The sequence below is a fragment of the Notechis scutatus genome, chromosome 2, assembly GCF_049901735.1.
Source record: "Notechis scutatus isolate UNSWTSFEM ecotype Mainland chromosome 2, rNotScu1.2, whole genome shotgun sequence".
NCBI classification, from domain to species: domain Eukaryota; kingdom Metazoa; phylum Chordata; class Lepidosauria; order Squamata; family Elapidae; genus Notechis; species Notechis scutatus.
Window position 1 is genome coordinate 186,738,874 of NC_142010.1, and position 15,873 is coordinate 186,754,746.

General features: G+C 34.8%; 1 protein-coding gene across 1 annotated transcript in view; it reads left to right on the forward strand.

Annotated features, from left to right (window-relative positions):
- The first annotated feature begins 325 nt into the window (after positions 1-325).
- CAAP1 (caspase activity and apoptosis inhibitor 1) overlaps positions 326-15,873 on the forward strand; it is a 30,286-nt gene continuing 14,738 nt past the window's right edge. Inside the window, exons 1-4 of the mRNA XM_026672273.2 lie at positions 326-631; positions 4,254-4,454; positions 7,806-7,890; positions 11,535-11,613. Coding sequence (XP_026528058.1) covers positions 491-631; positions 4,254-4,454; positions 7,806-7,890; positions 11,535-11,613 — 506 coding nt within the window. The 5' untranslated portion in view covers positions 326-490. The remainder of the gene's footprint in view (positions 632-4,253; positions 4,455-7,805; positions 7,891-11,534; positions 11,614-15,873) is intronic.

Sequence of the window (15,873 nt, forward strand, 5' to 3'; positions counted from 1 at the left end):
AGTCAGTTGCCAAGTATCTGAATTTTGATCCCATGGCCATGGGGATGCTGAAATGATCACAAGTGTGAAAAATAGTCATGTCGCTTTTTTCAGTGCCCTTGTAACTTCGGTCACTAAATGAACTGTTGTAACTGTTTTAAGTCGAGGACTACCTGCAACGTACCGTAGAGCAGAGGCCTCCAAACTTGGCAACTTTTCAGTTGCCAAGTTTAGGGTTTCTTGTCATAGAGGAAGGCTCAGTTTAAAAAAAAACAAAAACCCTTTGCCAATTGCATCCAAATAAAAGATGCTTGTCTCTCTATCAGATTTCTATCTCTATGGCGAAGTCGCAAGAATGACGTAAACAAACTGCGACAGGGGTCCAGCTGAGCCTAACGCGCGGATCACTGATCCCGCCATTCGCGAGATGGCTTTTTGATGCGGTTATTTATTTATTTATTTTTCAAAAGCCTTTAAAAGGAACTGCCACCGTTTCGGGGAGGCGGGCGCCATGACGGGCCGTAAATTCTCTAAAGAGAAGAAGCGACATCGCTCCCGTTTAAGCGGCCCAGAGGAAGGAGGAGGCGGCGGCGGCGGCGGCAGCAGCGAAAGGAAACGGCGGAGTACCGAGGCAACCCGCGGCCTTCCGGAGGTATCTAATAACAGTCCGTCAGCCTTGCGAGGGGAGAGCGGCTGAATCGCGCGGACTCACGTGACAAGGAGGCGCGGCTTCAGCCTCTCACTTCGCGCGCCTTGTTTTGGCGGGATAACGGTTGTCTCGGTTTTTTTTTTAACCTCTTAAAAACTCGCGTCGCATAAAATAAGGGGTCGCGGAACGGGAAAAAATAAAAAGCAGAAAAGCCACTAAAGGAAAATCCGTACCTTAGTTCAATAAAATCAAAAACGGGGTGGGAATCAAATCAAGTGATTGTGAAGTGAGCTCAACCGCATCAATGTACCCTTTAATATCAGAAAAGGTGCTGCCAGGCTTCTGGTTTTCTGGAAATCTGAAGACAGGTAGCGCCTTTTCTGAGTAAGAAATGCCATTAAGTGCTGTTATCGCTTCTAAACTGTCTGTTGGGTGAACCCAGAAGATTGGTTGAGGGAGGTAAATTCTAGTTAACCATGAGCAAATGTGCTTAGGAAAAGCCTCCGTTGCTATTAACACACAAGCTGCTTTATTCTCTGGAACTTAATAGGGCAAAGTATTCTTAGAAAGTAGTTAAAATATGAAGAAGCTAAACTAGGCCATCTTAGAAGGGAAATGAGTGCTTTTTTTGTCGATGGAGATACTCAGTGATCCAGGTCATATTTGTCCCAAAAGTGCTTTTTAGTAGTCCAGTTGCCTCTTGAAAAAGCACATTTAGTGCTTATTTGTTACACAGAAACAAGAGTATCAGGTGTATAGATTAGAAAGAACTAAGGACAAATATCAAGGCTCATAACATCAGATATACAGTATGCCAATTAGAACATGAGAAATTTGGCTATTTTATTTATTCTTTCTGTCTGTCTGTCTATCTATCTATCTATCTATCTATCTATCTATCTATCTATCTATCTATCTATCTATCTATCTATCTATCTATCTATCTATCTATCTATCTATCTATCTATCTATCTATCTATCTATCTATCTATCTATCTATCTATCTATATCATCTATCCATCAATATCATCTCTCCATCAATCTCATCTATCCTACCCCTATTCCACCCATCATCCAGGTGACTATTAGGAAAATAAAACTTGAAAATTTTAGAAGTAGGAATATGCAGACTTAGCTGTTTTGCACCTGACTATAAAATATGTTTGCAACCTTTGCCAATGTTTTTGCCTTATGCGTCAAATAAAACTTTTGAACTCTGAATGATGGCATCTGGTGTTTTGACCTGAGCAAGGAATGCACAAAAGGAAAACATTTAACACATTCTCCCTGCAAATGTAAGGTAGTGGCTGTCTGATGTAACTGGCAGGGGGGTCTGCATTACTCTATTTGCAGCAGTATAATTTGATATTAGGATACAGAGGCAGAAGCTAATATCTGGTAAAAGCAATCCTGCAAGGCAAATAGCTCTGTCTGCAGGATATCCTACTGTACTACTCCAATTCACTTCTTTTTTGAGTGGTGGTCACACTTGTAAATTAATCATTTGGCTGTGCCCACCTAACGGTGGAGTGCCACACTGGAGGTGGTTGATGAATTAAGAGACAACCTCATCTCCCCACGCTGCGCATTCTGCTCCAACCCTCCCTTGCCATCTTTTAATTACAACTTTGTCTTTGATTGTAATTCCATTTTTTCCATTTTAGAAATATTTATCTTTTATGTTTTTAATGTTTTTAGTGCTTTAAGTAATTTCTAAATGAGATGGGCAGAAAATAAATAAACAACAAACCAAACAAACAAATATTACGGACCTAATGGGAAGCAAATCCCTGTTCCATGTGTATTCATACATAGTCTTATGATCTTTTTCTATATGTTTGTGAATTATGATTTTGGCCTTTCTACTTGGAAAGAATGCCACTGAACATGATATGACGTCTCAGCATGCATAATTTGTGCTATTACAGGTAGTCCTTGAATTATGACCACAATTGAGCCAAAATTTATGCTGCTAAGTGAAACATTTCTTACGTGAATTTTGCCTCATTTTATGACTTTTCTTGCCACTGCTATTAAATGAATCATTGCAATTATTAAGTTAGTAATATGGTTGTTAAGTGAATCTGGCTCCCCCATTGACTTTATTTGTGAGAAGGTCACATCACATGATTTAGGGACATTGCAACCGTCATAAATATGAATCAGTTGTCAAGCATCTGAATTTTGATCATGTGACCATGGGGATGCTGCAATAGTCGTAAGTGAAAAATGGTCATAAATCACTTTCATGCATAAATCGCAGTTATAATTTCGAGCGATCACTAAATAAACTGTTGTAAGTCAACTACCTGTATATCACTAAAAAAGGAATATTTTTATGCAGTATGTTAACGATGTGACTTTTTAATAAATTTAACTGCGAAATCTGGATCACATTTTGGAATGATATTATTACAGTCAACAATTATATTTCAAGGATCAGAGAAAAACATATTTTAAGCATCATAGCATTCCAAAATAAGTTATAAAATTGCTTCAAATGACTTAATCACAACCTATGGATCTCAGTACTGATATATTGAAGATACTCTACCTGAAAACTTACAGTGTTCTCTCCTACATTTTATACTGCCCTTCTCTATTTTTGCTTGTGTGTGCTATTATTGTTTTGAGGTCAACTCACCATATTTCAATACTTGTTAAATATATATCCTTGGCTTTTCCTTTAGTGGCTTGCTTGCTTTGTCCTGCATGTTTAGTCCTTTGCTAAATTATGGTGCAAGTATGATTATTAATTTGTGACTTTTTTCTGACCTCTAGTAATAGATCTTTGGATCTTCTTTTTATCCTAGTCTTCCAGTTTTATAATCTTCTCTAATCTTACATTCATTAGTTTATGTTTTTGTATGGAGCATTCTCTGCAGAAAATCATTCACTTTATGATAATTAAAGTAATAATCAAATAATGTGATAGTTCCCCATAATTTTCTCCAGTTCTTTTTTCCAATATCTGGTTCAGTTTTTCTTCTTTTTTCAAGACTTTTCATGTCTTTCATTTTTTTGAGACAGAACTCTGAATTTTTGTTACTCTCTATCCCAGTGGTGGGCTCTTGTGCTGAAAATTGCGCGCACGCTTGTGTGCGCGCTTGCGTGCCAACACCCAGAAGGCAATGCACATGCCCCCCGCGGCCCCCGTGCATGCGCACGCGATCCCCTCCAATATAACAAAACTATATATAAAACATTATTTTCTATTATTGATTTTTTATTCTGCCAATTAGTCTTATTCTGCCAATTAGTTTTATTCTATTAGTCTTCTTTTCCAACATTCATTTGTAAACTCCTTTGCTGGCCTTATGATCTTTCAAATAATGTTGACATGCAAAATTGAGCAGCTTAATGAACCATATTAAAATATTGTCACTGAAAGTGTCATAACTTAGAGTGTTACGATGTTTAGACTATACAATAGGAAGCAACAGTAAGAAGCAATTATAGAAGCTTCATTGATTCAAACTGCAATTCTATATGGATTCACTTGTGAGTAATCTATACTGAACTCCATGAGACTGAACTGTCAGTTCCTTGTCATAGTTTATTTGCTGAGAATACCACACAGTCAATCAAGTATATATTGGATATTTTTGTGTGTGTCATATTTTAGGAAACGAAGTGTATTGCTCAGGTTCCAGAAAAGAAAGATGTGGTAGAAGAGCCCAGTGACATAGAAGAAGGTGGACTAGATCTGACTGTGCAATTGAAGCCTGTCAGTTTCTATATTACGGACAAGAAGGAAATGCTTCAGCAATGCTTTTATATCATAGGGGAGAAGAAATTGCAGAAGATGTTGCCTGATGTTTTAAAGGTATTGAAATATATCAGTTACAGCTGTGCAAAGTCTTTAAAAAAACGGTGCCTCACAATACATTGGAACACACATGAAATATTTTTTACAGAAACTATTAAAAAGCAAATATGTTTTTATCCATGAAGTGTACTGGTTGTGCACACCCATGCAAAGAATAACTTCTGAAATAGTTTCATGAGCCTAGAAAAAGATGCAGCTTTTAAAATTGTTCTAAAAAAGTGCTTCATGTGAATAAGTTATCACATTTAAGAGAAGACTGATTGTATGTGTGTATGTATGTGTGTGCGCGTGTCTGTGTACACACACAAATATGAATGAGATATGGTAAGTTAATAAAAATACAGTGATATTAAATTTAATAAGTAAAAACTCTTACTATATCTTTTTATCATAATGATGAAATCACACTGCATAGGGCATTGCTGCCATCTCTTATTTTTAAAAATATATAAAGCAAAATAGTAGAAATGAAATGTATTATTTTACTATGAAGCTAGACTTAAAATTTGGGCTGGGCAAGTAATCTTGTCTGTAGGATATGTTGTTTTTCATCATTCGGTGATGGACAAGTGAAAGAATTCCCACATCAAATTCTGTGTATGCTTCTTTTAAGGAGTCATAACCATGACATAATTAGAGCAAAAATGTTACTTATATGATCATATAATTATTGTGTTTGTAGGATATTCTGAAAAAATATCCATAGATATCCATTTCATATTAAACATGAACAGCAAAATGTTCAGTATGAGAACTATGTGCAATGCAATAAAAGCATATTTCTTTGATACCTATTTAGTTACTGTTTAGATGTGCATCCATTTTGTTAGCACTTCAGTGTAGGGGCCTTTTTGAAATATGGTAAATTTGATAAAATGTAGGATTTGCCAAATTGCTTTAAATCAATTTTAAAGTTTGAATGTTAAACCACCCTCCATTATCACCTAGACAGACTACCTTTCATTTCTTGCATTCTTCATAATCAAAAAGTAACTTTTTGCATTCTCTGCCTGTGGGTGTCATTCCTTTTCTCAGCTGAAGTCGGGTGTGGCTTTAGTTTATTTTCCTCCAAATTGTTTCCCAACTGTGCACATTTTAGAAAACATAAAAAAAAGGTTTTACCTACCATATATTTTTGAAAGGAAATTACTGTTTTCTGTTATCTATTCCTTATTGCAATATCACATTGCAATATCACGCAAACATTCAGAACAAGACATCCATATCTCAGACTTATGACCCTACCAATTATAGTGGTTCTTTTTTCACTGATTAAATAAGTTTTCACTGATTCATCAAGAAAGCTGTAATTGATTAACCTGCCAATTAAACTGCACCGTTATTTGGTGTGCATCTTATATAATTGTAAGATGGTTCAGTAATAGTTTATATAGATTAAATAGTTCAGCTATTAAGACTGCTGTAAAGGCAGCTAGTGTTTATACATATATCTGTATATGGATGTATATTAATAAATTATGTTATATAAATGCTGATGTACAGTCCTTGGGATAAATCAGACTGGAAATGTAAATAATGTTAATTACTGTGGCATATGGAATAATGTAATATATAATTACAGCTTTTCCAAGGGGATATTGAAATTTTTCTTTAATTGGACATAACACCAGATAAGAATGTGGCAACCTGGCAGTTTATAAATAAGTCATTTATAATTAAAGAACATACTACTCCCAAAGGATTTTTGACATCTTTGCCTGGAAATAACTTAACTAGAAATCAGAAGCAAGCAGGATTTAAAAATAAAACGGAAACAACATTAAGGTGTTACTGTTCAGTGCTTCTTAAGAATATTGATGAAGCTTTCAGTGGGTAAGAAAGGCACTTCAGTTGTGATACCCTAAATCTCTGTTTTTCTTTGCAATAATTACTTTTGTAAAATTGTTTTAAAAAATCAAAAATATTTTTAAATTAAAATATTTTTTTAAAAAAGGGACAGATCTGCAATTGTAAAATTTTCAGCATACCCTAAAACAATGGGAATACCTGTTTAGAAGCCTGCAATAGAGATAGGCTTATGTCAAACTTGGGGTATACTAGGAAAAAGTTGAGATTGTTGGCATGGTTTCAATGAGTGAAACTGCTAGACGTTTGTGGGATTTCTTGATCCCTTGACTGTTCTGACAATTAAAAAAAAGCACATCTCTAATATTGGAGGGCCAAGAAACACATTGGAATTTTGACTATCCAGAATGGCTACCTTATGATGTCCATTCATAAAATGGCTATAGTGATGGTTGCAAGTTCCAAATCTATTTCAGACAAGGGCAAATTACTAGGACTTAAAAAATAGTAACTTGACCACAAAACAGTTTTACTGAACATAATTCATAACTCATTTTTATTATTCACTTGCACTTACCCCAAAACATTTTTTCTCTTTAATCAACGGTTGATATATAAAATATATCCCAACATGGGATCAAATGTAGATCCCAACACATTCTCTCTGTTTTATTATTACTGATACATAAACTGCCAATTTTTCCACATAACTTTGTTTTCTCTGTAGTTCTCCCTATTGCAGTCTGGATCATTTTGTTTTCAGTGAAAACAATTAGTCAGTGGAACAGCTTGCATTCCGGAGTTGTGGCTACTCCATTGTTGGTGTTTTCAAGAAAAAAATGGACAACCATTTGTCTGAGATAGAATAAGGACTCCTGCCTAAGGCAGGGGGGGTTGGACTAGAAGACCTCCAAGGGCCTTTCCAGACCTATAATTCTATTGGATTGTTTTTGTAAACATGTGTTTAATCCATAATGATAATTACTTATGCCAATAAATATAAATTATTGATTATATATATATATTTTAAAATAGCCACTTTAGAAAACTCTTTAAAAATATCTAAAAACAGCAGAACAACTGGAGTTCTAATATATTGAGTATAGTTCACTATATTTTATACTTTTCTGATTTAATCCAATATATATATTTTAGATTGATAAAAAGAATATATAATTACTTAAAAATATGTTTAACTTTTTGGTCAATAGTTTAATCAATAGTTACCATGGTTTAATAATGTATTAGATTTATATATTATCATTTTAATTGTATTCCTTCTATTCAAAATATAATATTCAAGTTCCAAATCATGCATATCTGGATTTATATTATTTTTACATTGTTTTATGACACTATTTAATTTTAATATTACTATTTAAAGTCAACTTTTCAATTCCTTGATTTAGTGAGTTTAGATTTAATTAGTAATTAATTACAATATTTTAAGTTTGTTTCAAGCATGATTAAATTTGACTTATCTAAAATAATTCTTTTTTTATTATTGTATAGAAACATTTCTTTTTTATTTAATTTACTTAGAACTGTTCTATAGAAGAAATTAAAAGGCTTTGTCTTGAACAATTGGACCTTATGTCTGAAAAGAAGTTACTGAAAATTCTTGAAGGTAAATATCATATATACTAAACTATCATTTGGATTGATTATTCTAAAATTAGAGAGTAGGAACTTTTGAAGACTAGATGAGGGCACAGTTTTGTTTCAATTAAGAAAATTAGAAATATTTTTGTAGTAAAAAACTAAATACTATATATAATTATACATGTATGTCTACTAAGATGTAACTTTTACTGAGTTCAGCAGGATTTATTTGTAGATCATATATATGGTCTGGCACTATACATATATGATTAAAACCTATGTGTCTTTCTAGACATCAATTACAGCTACTAAAATCAGAATTTAAATATCTGAATTAGAGATTATGAGTTGAAAGCCCTCTATTTTATGTGGTGCCATTAGATTATTTATTGAGCTTCAGACTATGGAGTAATTCACACCAAAAGGAATCAGTAGCCTTTGCTTTAAGTATGCAAAATAAATATGCTTTGCTTAGAATTACAAAGTTGGATCATTTTAACTCTGAGTATCTAGATACTTTTGCATCATCTGAAAAAAAGAAACATCTTTAGTTTCTGTCAAGTCATAGTAGGATCATATAGGCTTCCTTTTCTGCAGAAGAACAAAAAGATTTAGGAAGAACCAGAAGAGAATTGGAGACCGATGATCGAACCACAAAGTAGAACACAGCAGGAAAAGTGAGAAAGAAGTGGCTCCTACTGCTGGGTTATCTTTAGCTTTTGATCTCACTTAGGGCTCCCCCACCCCCAAGCACTTTCCAAGTCCATGTGAGCCATGGCAAGAGTGAGAGCATTGCCTTGTCCTATGAGCTAAGCCTCTACTTTATCTATCTTAATTTCTCCATGAATGCCCTCCATATTTATAGAGTTTAATCCCCAGAATCATGGGGACAGCTTAATCATTAGGAGTTGAAGTTCATCCATCTAAAGGGCAAGAACTTGTTGATGAGACATTTGTTAAGGGAATTTTGCCCCATTTAATGACCTTTCTTACCACAGGTTACCAAAGGTTGTTAAGTGAACCACTGCAATTGTTAAGTTAGTAGCACAGTTGTTAAGTGAATCTGGCTTCCCCATTGACTTAGCTTATCAGAGGGTCATGAATCCCTTTTTCAGTGCTGTTGTAACATTGAACAGTCACTAAACAAACTGTTGCAAGTCGAGGACTACCTGTACTGACATGCAGTAACTATCCCTACAATTTCAAATTGAAGATTTGGCAACTGGTCATATGAAGGATTGAAACCTAGGACTTTTTTTCACGCAAAGTATGCAAAAAAGCATCCTGTGTCTTACAGAAAGGAGAGCAACTCCCATTTTTTATATCTTCCAATTATTCATCGACATTGTCTGTCTATGAAAATAGCCTTTCAGTTCATTCCTCAAGTATATAAACCAGCCCAATCTTCTGCCAGACCTACAGATAAAGACAAGGAAATTGTATTGCAGGAGAGAATGAGAAACCAGTGCTAGGATTTGAGGAAGATATATGATGAAATAAAGCCAAAGTCTGAATAGAAGTGAAGTGATGGCAGGTGTTGATAGAGAAGGTCAGTTACTGTAGGGAAAGCAAGATAGGACTAGAATATAAACATCAAGCATCCATTTACTCTGTCCTTATGAAGAAAGCATAAATTCTACTTTGTAATTTCAGTATGAATAGAGATTTGCCGGTGCCCTTAGTTGGCATCAAGGGCAGCTCCTCCCACTAAAGGAAGATACGATTACTGAGACATTGTCTGGATATTGAATAGCTCAGCCCAAATTAGTAGTCCCAAATGTATAGATATGGGCATTTAAAGAAGCATGTTCATTAATTATAGTATGTTTTTGTTGTGTGATACATTTATATATTCCTAAAGCAGCGGAGTCTTTTTTGAGATTGTGAATCCCCAATGAACACTAAGCAAAAAAGAGTGTTTGTATATGCCGCAGACGAATATAGTAATTGTCTATAATATAACTAGAATAAGACACTTCTAGCAAGTGTAGGAAAACATAGCTAGAATCTCTCTAAATATAAGAAGATTTAAGATTAATATTTTCAGAGTCAGAGTTGCTCACAAATGTAATACTTTTTTCTTACTTTGCAAATTAAAAATGGGAAGTTGTTTTGCAGGTATCTTTTATGTTCATCTTAATGAGGATTGTTTTTGCTTATTCAAATTATATGGTTGCACAGTTCAAAATACCAGATCAGTTTACAGCAAATTTAGAACTAAGTGCAATATCAAATCTTAAAAACAAGGAGGGACAATCACTCAATGCCATAAAACATTCTCTAAAGATGTCTCAGATTTTGTCTCACTCAGTGTCCTGGCCCAATTCTTATGGGAATAGCCACCTTTTAAATGCTTTCTGAAAGGCCAACAGGATCTCCATTCATATGTTGGCAGATAAGCTGTCCAAACAAATTATTGGGTGGGGTGGGGAGGCAAGCAGGCACCATGACAATGAAAGCATTCTTTCTGCATCCATCAGATAGCATTGCTTGATGGAAAGGACTTAGTGTCTGCCAACTCTATTGGATTTGGTGGGTTGAGTTCCCAGATAAACCATACATGAAGCACAACTAGAGGAGCTGAGTCTACTTTGTTGTAAGGCTACATTAACAGAATCTTGCAAGTCTAAAAATGCAGAGTTGCTGCCTGCCACTTTTAACTGCTACACCTGTTAGGGCAGGTCCTTTCTAAGTTTCTTTCTTTGACCATTCAACAGTTGTGGGCTTCTGTCTTTCTTGTCTGATAGTTTCTCAGGCAGCATCTCTTATCCCCTTTTCTCAAGATTATCCATGCATTCCGCTATATGTTGGGACAGGCAGAATTAATAAGAGACAGAGGGTTTGCATATAACTCAACCTTGTATCATGAAGAGGTTTACAGATGGAAGCATTTTAATTGAACCTAGAAGTTTATTGGATTGGATTATCATTGGTTTATTGGATTATTATGCAGCTCATGGAGAGGTGGATTAACATGGCATGTCAAGCTCCCATGATGCCACATTCTGGACCAGCTGTAGGTTCTGAGTGGTCAGATGATAGCTTACACAAACATAAAACTTTGCCTTTACTTATTAGCAACGGTTCTGCAGGGTTCCATGTTGAAGATGATATAGTTCTTGTGCATGAAGAATAGCGATAGTACTTAGGCTTATATACCACTTCACAGTGCTTTCCAGCCCTCTAAGGGGTTTACAGAGTCAGCATATTACACCCAACAATCTGGGTCCTCATTTTACCCACCTTGGAAGGATGGAAGGCTAAGTCAACCTTGAGTCTGGTGAGAATCGAACTACTGGCAGTCGGTAGAATTAGCTAGCAATATTGCATTCTAACCACTGCACCACCATGGCTCCTGACATAAATGTGATGTGTTTTTTTCCTTGGGTGTAAATATGGAGCAACTACTAGACAGCCTATGCTTATCTTAAAACAACCTGCTACTCTTCCAAAAAAGAGTATACCTTTGGAGCTTGCAATGCCAACTGTCTATAAAATGCAGATATTTCCTTTACTGATTGTAATTAGAGATTGCTTATTTCAAACCTGCTTCTGAAACAGATGGACTACCTGTTCCTTGACAGTAATAACAATATTTATTGGTGAATAACATAAAAACAGAAAAATGCTATCAAAATATAACATCTCATATTGACATGTTATTTTAAGGTGAGAGTGGGGCGGATTCTGACAGTGATGAGGAGATCAATGGTAGTGAAGAAAAGACAATAGTCGAATCAGCCAGTCAGTAAGTAATTGCCATAAATTAATTATATTTGTTCTTAGATAGTTTGCTTTAATTTTGTCTTGTGTTAAAACTTCAGTTGGAAATACTTGTCAGCAAAATTCCAGCTAAAACTTTGTCAAAACTTTGGATGAACTGTAGAAATGCTGGTGAAAATTTATGAAATCTTGCTACAATATGACAAATGAACAACTGTTGTGGGTATTGCAAAAATCAGAGAAATGAAAGCCTGCAAAATTCCACATAAAGCTTCAGTGAGTTCTATGGGATGTGCAAATAAACACAATATTGCATGACAAAATATTGTGAAACCCAGATGAAAATATCCTAGAAAATAAAGGACTGCAATGATGGTTAATTCTATAATTGTTTTCTGTTATTTTCTAAAATGTGAGATATAGTAAATGTTTTAGAGTATTTGCTGTGTGATTCAGTTAAAATAGTATTTTTTTAAATATTGATCTTTCACAATGGAACCCTACCTACCTATTCCTACCAATGGAACCCTAATATTTTGCATATTTTTTATTTTTATGATATTCCTAATAATGCTTTTTAATTGTACTTTGAACAGATGCTATTAAATCAAGAAGTAAAATTGCCCATCTACTAGATTCAAATATTAGAATTCAAACATTCCTCATAGGTATTTTAATCAGCTGTCCAGAATTGTTAGGAATCAGGCTACATTCAAATTTGATAAATACATTAATCACCTCATCATGTATGCTGTATGCTTTTCCTTTAAGAACAACCTTTTTTCTTGATTGCATATGTGTAAAAAGTGAACTTATTTATTTCACAGTAAATCCTAATCTTTAATGTTGTTCCTCTGAATGTACATAGAATTGCAGTCTTCATTTGGGAGTCATTTCATTCTAAACTGCATTCATAGGAGGGAATGGCATTATAAGTATTGAACTTGATGTTGAATTGTAATCTGCTTTGATACACCTGGGAGGCAGAAAGGTATATACATTCCAACAGTATCACTTGTAAAGAGATTGTGTTACTTCTCAGGGTAATCATTTTGAGTTATGCGAGGTCCTTGCTAAAATACATCTTTTGTAGATCTGATTTCTTTTTCTGCCCCTCCAATCTAATATAAGCCTATAATTGACTTGTTTAGCGGGAGTTATAAAACTTCAAAAGATACACACATATGCTAATAGGACTATTATAGAGTTATTGTAAAATCATAGCAGGAAAGGAAGGAAAATCAACTTAATCTAAGGCATTTTATCTTCATTGGCTTTTCTATAAGTGACTTTGAAATGATCTGTTTTTTGATTTTTGATTTTAAAAAAGGAAAAAGCGACCAGGCAATATTTAATAAAGTATTTTGATATAAATAGGTATGGGGAATAATAATTTTTTAGAATATAGTAGGTTGTGAGAAAGCAACATTTCCCCAGAAATAAATACTTATAATTGATCTCTGTAAGCAGTTAGAAATGAATTGTGCGATAAGACCTTAAAATCTTGAACAATATTCGTTTATGTAAAAAGGCATGCTGTAATAATGTCTTTATCAGTTGGTGTAGTTTGGTTAAAATGAAAATTAAGTGGGAAATGTGGTCCCTAAAATTTATACTATTTAGCCACAAGATGGCAGAAAATGCATGCATATTAAAAGACCATTTGCAGCCCTACATCAGAAATTCTGTATGTGACAGCAAAGAATTGCTCAGCGTTAGTGTTTTGGATAACACATTGTCTTATTAGTATATGTACAGCTCTGTTCTGCTGAAGTGGTTGATAGAAACCAGGTACTACATTTTTCTTCCAGATGGTTTTGTATCAGATGTCTTCAGATGTCAGAAAAATGACAGAGCTAAATAGGTCTGCTGTAACCATTTCCATGACCTCTACTACAAGCCATGTTATTAGAACTAAAGAAGTTATTGTGTGGCTGCCAAATGAACAATTTTGAGTCCAAAATGAAATTTGCCAGCAAGTTTCAAGGAAAAAAAAAAGTATTATTTTGGAACCCATACCCTTGGGTAGTTTCTTCCTCAATAAAAGTAGATTTTGCCCAACTACCCTTTTAATTTGCTGATGAATGCTTGATTATACCATTACTATCTAATTCAGGAATTGAAGTCTTTATCCTGTAGGAAGTTAGCACCCACCCCTCTCCTAGAAAATTGAAATATCCCAGGAAATATTAAAAAGGCAGAATATTTCCTCTAAAAAGAGTAGAAACTCAGAAGCAGAAACTCACTCCCATCTTTGTTAATGGGGCCAGAATACTTAAGGCCTGGGCCTGGGCCAGAATACTTTACACAACAAAGATCTCCAGGTAAAGCTGTAGCAATTGCTTAAAAGCCCTTTCAGTGCATCATCATCCAGCAAGGCTCAACCAAGCCTGGAACTCAGGACAGCCTACAGAGATGCCCCTGCATGCACCTCATGGGAGTCTTACAACCAATTAGAAACAAGCTTCAATTCAAATCCCAACGAAGGTTATAAAACCCAGGCACTCTCAGCATATCAGCCCTTTTTTCTTTCTTTTTTCCTTCACCTTGGAGCATGTGATCATCCTTCCTTTTCACTCTGGAGCTCCAGGCCATGTGGTCCTGTCCACCATCAAACCTTCCAAACAGCCTCCATGTTTCCAGTGTCTTTTTCCCCACTTGGAACTGAACCCAGAAGGATTTTTCTTCCAACAATCCTATGTTCAGTTAGAAAAGAGGAAATAAAAAAACCTAGGGGTATCGTTGCCAAGTACCCTTCTCCTGTTTGCCAGCATGTATGAAAAATCTATTTTTAGTCTGGTTGTAATATACTTTGAATAGTTGGTATTTAACTTTGTATTAGAAGGTTACTGCAATTTTAAGGACTTAAATTTGAATTTAATTCTAACAATTGTTTGCATGTCCAGCTGTATGTTACATAATTAAAATAGGTAGATGTTTTGCATAATTAAAATAGGTAGACACAGGTTAAATATGAATGGTATGGTATTGTGGTATGATATTGTTATTTTACAAACAATGAATCCTATGACATCTAAAATATTGTCAGAATTATTATGGTACAAGATTATTCCATTATAAAATTATTTGAAGAGCAGAAGACTGCTGTTTTTGTTTAACCCTGACCTGCAGTGTCATTGACTGTTTTGATTGTGTATGTATATTAACATAATATGTACTTTGCAATTGTTAGACAAAATAATTCATATGTGAAATTACTTATATACATATAAAATAATTTTATGACTAAAATACTCATTAAGCTCAGCAACTGGACTAACCTGCCTTGATTTCAAAATCCTGTGGAGAGCTGTATCCTGTTTTCTCAAGTGTGTTTTATAGTCTTTTTCCCCCGTTACTGCTTTGTATAAAAACAATTAAACAACAGATAAGGTGCCTCCATTTAGCAGTTTCCCCCTCACTATACAGTAGAAATCTTCACATTAAGGTGAAAGTATGTAAAAATATCTTGTTGGCATCTCATCAACGCTTCAGAAAATGTGTTGTTTTTCTTTCAGTTCTGTATAAACTGTCAAATGGATAAGGCTCTTTTAAAGAGATGTCCTTGCCACAGTTTTGAGCTAGGCTATTATTCTTTGTTGCATGTTGTATAATTGCCTCTCCTGAAATCATTTTTCAGTTTTGAGAATAAAAGCTAAATTACTGTTAAAATGTATTCCCTATCATCACTGTGATGGTAGCAATGGTGTTAGCAATTGCAAATGTAGCATTGAGCAGCACTGCATGTAAGGTTTGAATTTGGTTCTTTATGCAGCAGTTCTCTGAGGATAAACCCTCAAGTGGGTTTTACGTTTAGTTCTTATACAACACAGTGGGCTTATTTTGAGGCATCCTAGTTTGATCCTAAAACTGCTTGCTGGGAAACCTTTTAATCCTGTCTAATGTAGAAAGAATTAACTTTCAGATTCTGCTTCTGAAAGTACTAACACTAGACAGATTCACTGCTGGAGGCTTTGTGGGCCTGCCATTCATAAAGGTAATTGTTTTCAGATGTTTTGTAGGTTATTAGTCCTTTTGAGTTCTTCAGTCAGACTTCTTTAGGACTTAAAATGCTAAAGGCCATTCTGGGAAGATGGAGCTGGGAAAGCATTTTATTAAGAAGTCAGAGATGGTTTTTTTTTTTTTTTAGAAAGGGTCATAACCCATTCCGAGAATCAGTAATAAGTGTACCACATATCTTTGGGGTGAGGTCATTGATTAATATGTCACATATTACGCTATGCAGAAGATACTTAATACTGTTGATTGTCATCCCTTGCAGGGA